The sequence below is a fragment of the Nannospalax galili genome, unplaced genomic scaffold, assembly GCF_000622305.1.
Source record: "Nannospalax galili isolate Female #2095 unplaced genomic scaffold, S.galili_v1.0 scaffold84, whole genome shotgun sequence".
NCBI lineage: Eukaryota > Metazoa > Chordata > Mammalia > Rodentia > Spalacidae > Nannospalax > Nannospalax galili.
Window position 1 is genome coordinate 673,584 of NW_008352272.1, and position 7,750 is coordinate 681,333.

At 44.0% G+C, this 7,750-nt stretch overlaps 1 protein-coding gene across 1 annotated transcript in view; it reads right to left on the minus strand.

Annotated features, from left to right (window-relative positions):
- Slc5a11 (solute carrier family 5 member 11) overlaps nucleotides 1–7,384 on the minus strand; it is a 92,763-nt gene extending 85,379 nt beyond the window's left edge. The window contains 4 exon segments of the mRNA XM_008849201.1: nucleotides 283–298; nucleotides 727–730; nucleotides 3,034–3,129; nucleotides 7,250–7,384. Of these exon segments, the coding sequence (XP_008847423.1) occupies nucleotides 283–298; nucleotides 727–730; nucleotides 3,034–3,129; nucleotides 7,250–7,384 (251 nt within the window).
- Nucleotides 7,385–7,750: the final 366 nt, after the last annotated feature.

Below are 7,750 nucleotides of genomic sequence, written 5' to 3' on the forward strand. Positions count from 1 at the left end.
AGGAGAAGGAGGAGGAGGACTCGGGAGAGGAGGAAATACATGTTGTGTTATGGGCAGCAAATACGGAGCAGTAGTTTTCTCGCAGGGGACACCTGGAAGCAGTATCCTCTCCCAGACTGTGCCAACTGCCGCAGTTGCTGCTGAGGAGCTTGGTGTGCACGCTGGTATGTGCTGTCAGTGCACAGCCCAGGGCTCACACCTCTGCCGCGGCCTTCGTTTCCTGTTCTTCGGGGTCCCGGGGTCAACCTGTGGACGGTCCCTAGGCACTCAGCTTTCCTGGACAAGTGCCCATAGCCAACTAGATTGCCAGGGTCACCTGGGAGCTTCGCAAAGCCCCCATGAACAACTGTAGGTTTTCTGAAGATTTGGGTTAGCCGGTTGTTGGCCCCCAACTGTTGCGCAGTCTCAGGCAGCTGCAGTGGCAAACAATGGCCTCGAGAGAAAAGTCTGTTCACAGGCTTTTCAAAGTCAGGTCAAGACAGGAATCCCACAGGCGGAACTTTCTGTGGGACAGCCGTGCAGGTAACACGGTGACAGTTCTCTGTGAGCCCTTCCGGCCCCTTCTCTATGCTGTTGTTTTTTGGGAAACTGTGGAGCTGAAGAGAACAGGATGGAAACTGGGACAGTTACACACTCTACGGCCACTGACATCCGGTTTCCCAAACAGGTGCAGTGTTTGATTAGGTGCTGGCGTTCTCAAAGTGTTGATTGTGACTCTCAAAACACTGTTCTTACTGCTTTTATGGAGAAGAGGAATCTCGGGGGCCTCCACTCTGCCACTGCTGATGACACCACCACACAGCATCCTCTGCAGCCGTGTGTCACCTCACTGCTATTGATGTTCCTTTTTACTTCAGAATGACATATTTTAAATACGCTTAAATGTACACAATTCCATTTATGAATATGGAATATGATTAAAGTCATATATGACTATCCATTGTATATTATGTATGTACACATATAATATATAATACATACATATCATATAATATGTATTATATATTTGTATTCTGTTTTATATGTTTCTATATATGATAAGTATACATATGTAATCATGGCTTTAAATGAAGAATATATACACATATATTAAATGTGTATATATCTATGCACATATATGCATCTATCCATGTATTATGTGTTTAAACATATATATATATATATATATACACATATATATGCATACCACTTTAAATGAAAAACCAGTACTGTTTGTTCCACATAGAGCCTTGTTCTACTTAGGCAAACAGGGAACCAGAGGTGTAAGATGATAAATTTAATCTTTTGACAGGCTCTCTGGGCTGCCCAGTTCCTGAGCTAGAGGCTGGCATTCTCTTTGTGAACCCTGGAAACCAATAACAGGAAGTCAGAAACAATGAATCCTGGCAGTGAATGGACCTTTTTCTTTTAGGGAGCCAGGAGAGACAGAGACAGGGAAGGGAGGCCCATTCCTGTTCAGTTTGTACTGTGATAGATTTCAAGTGGGGGTCTATCTCAGGGTCCCTGTCCCTCACACTTGACCCTAAGCACCTTGAGAGATCTCCCTGAGTGCCTACGTTCAGCATAGTGCCTGCTGAAACCAGGAAGATTCTTTTGAGCTAGCTGAACACGGTACAGAGCATGCCATTGGTACCTTCCAAGAAAGCGAAGTCAGTGTCTTCAAGATTCACTGACCACAGGCTCAGACACCAACCACTCCCTGCACTTAGATTTGGTATCTTTTGGACTGCTGCAAATGGGAGTTGTCCTCCTTACTGGTTCAAAGATTTAATCTTTCTTTTTAGAACTCATAAAGAAAACTATCATCTCTGATTCCCCTACTCAGGGCCCATGGAAGAGGGTCTTAGATGCATATGAATGCATGGTGTGTGTTTGTGTTGAGTGTGTGGGAGCACATGTTGCGTGTATGCATGGTGTGTGTGTCTGTGTTGAATTTGTGTGTGCACATGGTGTGTGTATGTGCACAGTGTGTCATGATGTGTGTGCATGGTGTGTATGTGTGCATGGTGTGTGTGTGCATGGTGTATATGTGTATAAATGTGTGGGGGTATGTTTGACAATGCTCTGAGACTCACTTAAAAAGGAACATCTAATTGACATATTGTATTTGTATCTATGTCCTCAACATCTAGTCCACCCAGGCCCACGAATAGCCTTCAATTTTCCTTCAGGCTCTAGCCACTCAAGACATACTCCCCTGGGCAAGTGTTGAGCATGACAGCCAGGCTTGACTCCAATCAATGCAGCAATGCACCCTAGCCATGGTGATTGACACAGTGAGAAGCTTGGGATGCAATCAGAGATGAAATAGTTGTTCAGGGATACTGCCAAGGAGGCAGGTGCTCTTCCCATACTGACCTGGAACTTGAGAGGATGAAAGGTCTGGAGCAATGTCAGCCATCTTGTTGCCATGGAGTTGAGTGTGTTTATTAAGATCTTTCAGAAGGAGAGAAACTAATGCAAGATAGGTGTCAGATCAATTAATAGATGATGGATAGGTATGTGGATAGAAGTTGATGATTAGATAGATAGATAGATAGATAGATGATAGATGGATGGATGGATGGATAGATGATAGATAGATAGATAGATAGATAGATAGATAGATAGATAGATAGATAGATAGATAGATAGATAGATAGAGATAGAAGGCATATGGAGGGTATAGACACAGATAACAGGTAGATGATAGATTGGTAGAGGGTAGAGGGAAAGTTAGAGAAATCGGGTCATCAGGTCACAGTATTATCAATTAATCAAACCTCTGTACCCAGGAAAACTGGATTTTCTCCTTAGGTGAGCTGATGATAAACTCTTTTCGTTTAAACAAATTTGAATTGGAGGTAAGAGTTCTCTAGTTTTCATTGTGACTTACAGACAATGTGGAATGAAAGAACATCAAAACTTGGGAGAATCTTTGAGAAATGGCTTTAAAATGTTTATTTCAGTGCTTGAGATGGAGCCCAGAGCCTCGTGTATGTCAGGAAAGCATCTGGTACAGAGCTATCTATGTCAGCAGCCATGAGAAGTAACCGAATTGAACCAGAGAGCACTTACCGGCCACCACACCATGTCCCCTCCAGCCAGGAAGTAGCCTTTCACTGTGTCTCTCTTGGTTCTCACCATGGACTGGAAAGGAGAAGCGGAGTAGGAGAGCATCAACATGCAGGGGCATTTGCAGCAGGAAGAGGCTGCAAACCGGGAATCCAGCAGCAGACCACATTCAGACATCAAATACACTGTGTCTGAATAAAACTTACTGCGATTGTCTTTAAAGGGGACCTATGCTCTCTGGCTAGTTCCTGCTTTCTGCTTTAATGATATGACACAATCCTGTAGACATTTGAGCTGCAGACCCATTGCTTGTCAAAGACAGCTCATAATGGATTTCATTGTTTTCCATGTTCCAGATGCTGTCTCTGTGAGGCATTTCATAAGCAGTAACTAATTTTTAAATATATTTTTTGAGACAGAGTCTCATTATGTAGCCCCAGCCAGCCTGAAACTCACTATAAGGACCAGATTAAACTCAGACTCACAGAGAGCCACATGCCTCTGCCTCCTGAGTGCTGAGATTAAAGACATGCACCATCATGCCCAGCCAGCAGTAGCTCATTTCAATCCACGCCTGCCCCTTTGAGGTTGCTGTTTGGGGAACAGTGTCACAGGTGAAGAGACTGAGGCCCAAGCCCCAGTCCATCCATGCAGCATGTGACTGTAACAAAACACCCAAGTCTACGGAATCTGTAAACATCAAAAACATATTTCTTATAGTTCTGGAGGCTTGAAGTCCAAGGTCAGGGTGCCTGCAGGTTCAGCCCTGGAGATAGCGGGTTCCTCTAGATGGAGCCTCTACTGTGTCCTCCCTCACATGGAGAGCAGAAGGGCAGAAAAGGACTAGCAGGTCTCTCGTTTTCTTTCATAAGGCCTCATGCTAACTGTGAGGCTCCACTCTCCTAGCAATCACTTCCTGAAGACCTGCCTCATGACACCATCACACTGTTGACTAACTTCCAATGTAAAGTTTGCTTGTTTGGGTTTGTTTTGTTTTGTTTGTTTTGTTTTGTTTTGAGACAGGGTCTACCAGTAGCCCCAGCTGGCCAGGAACTCGCTATATAGACCAGGCTGGCCTCCATCCCACAGAGATCTGCCTGCCTCCTAAGCGCTGTGATTAAAGGTATGTGCCACCACCTCCGACTTCCAACGTAAGCTTTGGTGGGAGAAGTATGCAGTTCCTATTTTTAGACAGAATCTCAGGTAGTCCAGGCTGGTTGCAAATTCACTATGTAACTGAGGATGACCTTGAACTGATCTTCCTCCCTCTACCTTCCAAGTGTTGGGATTACAGGTGTGTGCCACTATGCCCAATTTAAGTAGTGCTAGGGACTGAACCTAAGGCCTTATGCATTCTAGACAAATACTCTACCAACCAAGTAGTTCTTTTTTATTTTAATTAAATTTATCATTTTGTGTGTGTCTGTGTGTGTGTCTGTGTGTGTCTGTGTGTGTCTGTGTGTGTCTGTGTGTGTCTGTGTGTATACGTGTGTGTGTCTGTGTATGCCTGTGTGTGTGTCTGTGTGTGTGTCTGTCTGTGCATGTCTGTGTATGTGTGTGTGTCTGTGTATGCTTGTGTGTGTGTATGTGTGTGTCTCTGTGTGTGTCTGTGTGTGTATGCCTGTGTGTGTATGTGTCTGTGTGTGTCTATGTGTGTGTATGTGTGTGTCTGTGTGTGTATCTGTGAGGTTGATGTTGAGTATCTTACATGATTGCTCTCCACCTTATTTTTTAATTTTTTAAATTTTATGTGTATGTGTGTATTACCTACATGTGTGCAAGTGCACCCATGTTGTGCAATGCCTGCAGATGTCAGAAGAGGGCATCAGATTCCCTTGGACCTGGAGTTAAGAGCAGTTCTTAGCTGCCATGTGTGTGCTGGGATAGAACCTGGGTACTCTGCAAAAGTAGCCAGAGATCTTAACCACTGAACCATCTTTCCAGTCCCATCCACCTTATTTTTTGAGACAGGGTCTCTCATTGAGTTCAGAGTTTACTGACTGGCAAACCTGCCTAGCCAGTGAGTTCAGGGGATCTGAATATCTCTATTCCTCTCTCCCCAACACTAGGGTTATAGATGCACAACATCACCCCTGGATTTTTCAAAAGAATTAGTTTCTATTAAAAAAAATTTGGTATGTGATCATAGTGTATACGTATGTTTGTTGTGTATGAACATGTGTGCATGCGGGGGAAGCTAGCTCTTAGTCACCATGCATAGGGATGGAAGCAAGTTCTAGAGAAAGGCCCAAGCATCTCAACTGAGATGATGTGTATATGTTATTTAGGACCATGCCTGGCACATGGAGAGTACCTTCTGTGTGTATGTATGTGCACTTGCATTGAACATGTGAGGTTCATGGCACATGTGGAGGTGAGGGGCCACCTTGTAGGAATCATTTCTCTCCTTTTACTGTGTAGGTTCTGGGGACTGAACTCAGGTTATTAAGCTTGGCAGCAAGCTCCTTTGCCCACTGAGCCACCTTGCTTGCCCCTTGTCCTATGGAAGGGTATCAGATTCACTCATTATAAGTGAATGTTAGCAATGTACTGAGATACCTTTTTTCTTGTCAGGTTGACAAAAGTGAAACACTTGACAATACATGGTTATTGAGAGTGAAAACAGGCTGTCATTCATTGCTGCTGTGGGTACAGACTAAAAATCCACCTAAGGGCACTCTGACAGGAGCTGACATGTTACAAAAGCATATATTTTTCAACCTGACAATGTTACTATTCAAAATGTGTCCTGCACTATGGCTGCCTCCAAAATAATAAGTGTGCAAAGTTGTCTCATTACAAAATTATAGTAAGAAGCAGGGAACAGAAGCCCAAATGATTCTTAGCACAGCATCTGTTAAATAAATCACAACATAATCATCTAATGGAATACCGTGCAGCTTTTAAGAAAATGAAGATGCCTCGATGTACTGATCTGAAAGATACCTAGGAGACAGTGACAGGTGGGAAAATAGCAAGGCGAAATTGTGTGATAAGCTATCTCCACTGTAAGAAAGAGGGAGATGTACATACTAATGTCTGCTTTGGCTGGGCATGGTGTCACATCTCTGTAATCCAAGCACTCAAGAGGCTGAGGCAGGAGGATTAGGAGTTTATGTGGGTGGTTACATAACAAGATATTATCTCTAAAGCACATGCGTACACAGCACGTTTTATATATATATGTATATGTATATGCACATACACATACATAATGTTTTGATTTGCATTTAAAAATTGGAATGCATTAATGACCAGCATTTCCAGTGCTAACAAGTTCATAACGGGGCTCACTTATGGAGGGTCACAGAGGAACTTTATACTGTATGCACTAAACTATTTTAGTTTTGAACCATGTGACTGTATTAACTTAAAATCCATTCTAGCTACAACTCTCTTGACTTACTAATAGAGTTTCTTAATCTGTAAAGTGGATATGAGATCTTCCTTGAAGGGCTGGGGAGAGAGCAAAGTGGTTAAGAGCACTTCCTGCTCTTTCAGAGGACCTAAGTTCAGTTCCCAGCACCCACACTGAGTGGCTGACAACTGCCTGTAAGTCCAATTCCAGGAGATCCACTTTTCACCTCCTCAACTCTCTTGACTTACTAATAGAGTTTCTTAATCTGTAAAGTGGATATGAGATCTTCCTTGAAGGGCTGGGGAGAGAGCAAAGTGGTTAAGAGCACTTCCTGCTCTTTCAGAGGACCTAAGTTCAGTTCCCAGCACCCACACTGAGTGGCTGACAACTGCCTGTAAGTCCAATTCCAGGAGATCCACTTTTCACCTCCTTTTTGGGCCTCTGTGGATACCCACACACATAGGCACATACCCACGCACAGACACACAAATGAAAAAATCTTTAAATAAACTAAGAAAAATCTTGTTAATGCATACTCGTTTAACCCAAGGCCTGACACTCAGCCAACACAATGCATTTTTAAAAATCAAAAGATACATACATATATGTTCATTTTTGTAGTGGTGGAGATGAAACTCGGGGCCTCCCACATGCTAGGCACATGCTCTAACCACTCTTCTACAGCCCAGCACCCAGCTCTGATTGTTCTCCGGTTATGAACTAGTTTTTTCCTCTCAGTAGGTCTGTATCCTATTTTCCAAAACAATAGGGTTTACTCCGGGTTTCTAATATGACATTTCTCCTTGTCCCATTCCCTCACATCACCACCTGGCTTACCCATAATCCAACAGCCAGGACAAAGAGGAAGTACAAAACCAGCACAGCAATGTCCTCTGGCTCCAGGCTCTTCTGGGGAAAGGCTTCCAGGGCGTCAGACTTCAGAGGCTGAGGGTTGAGGGTGCCTCTCTCCATGGTGCTGAAAAAGACTATCAGTCCTGGGGAGAGCAAAGAAGTGGCAGCTTCCAGGTCCCAGAGCACCCTCTCCTCACCCTCTCTGTGGCTGTCTCCCTGGGGCATCTGGAAAAGACGACCCCCCCCCCTTCAACTATTCACTTGGAAAAATATAAAGATCTTTTAGTTTTCTTTCAATTGTCATGATAAAGTACTTTTACCAATACCAACTTGGGGAGGAAAGGGTTGATTTAGCTTACAACTCCCAGGTCACAGCTCATCAGGGAGCCCAAGGCAGGAACTCAGGTCAGGAACCTGGAGGAAGGAGCTGGAGCACAGGCCATGGAGGAATGGAACTCTGCTTACTGGCTTGCTCCTCTGGCCCCC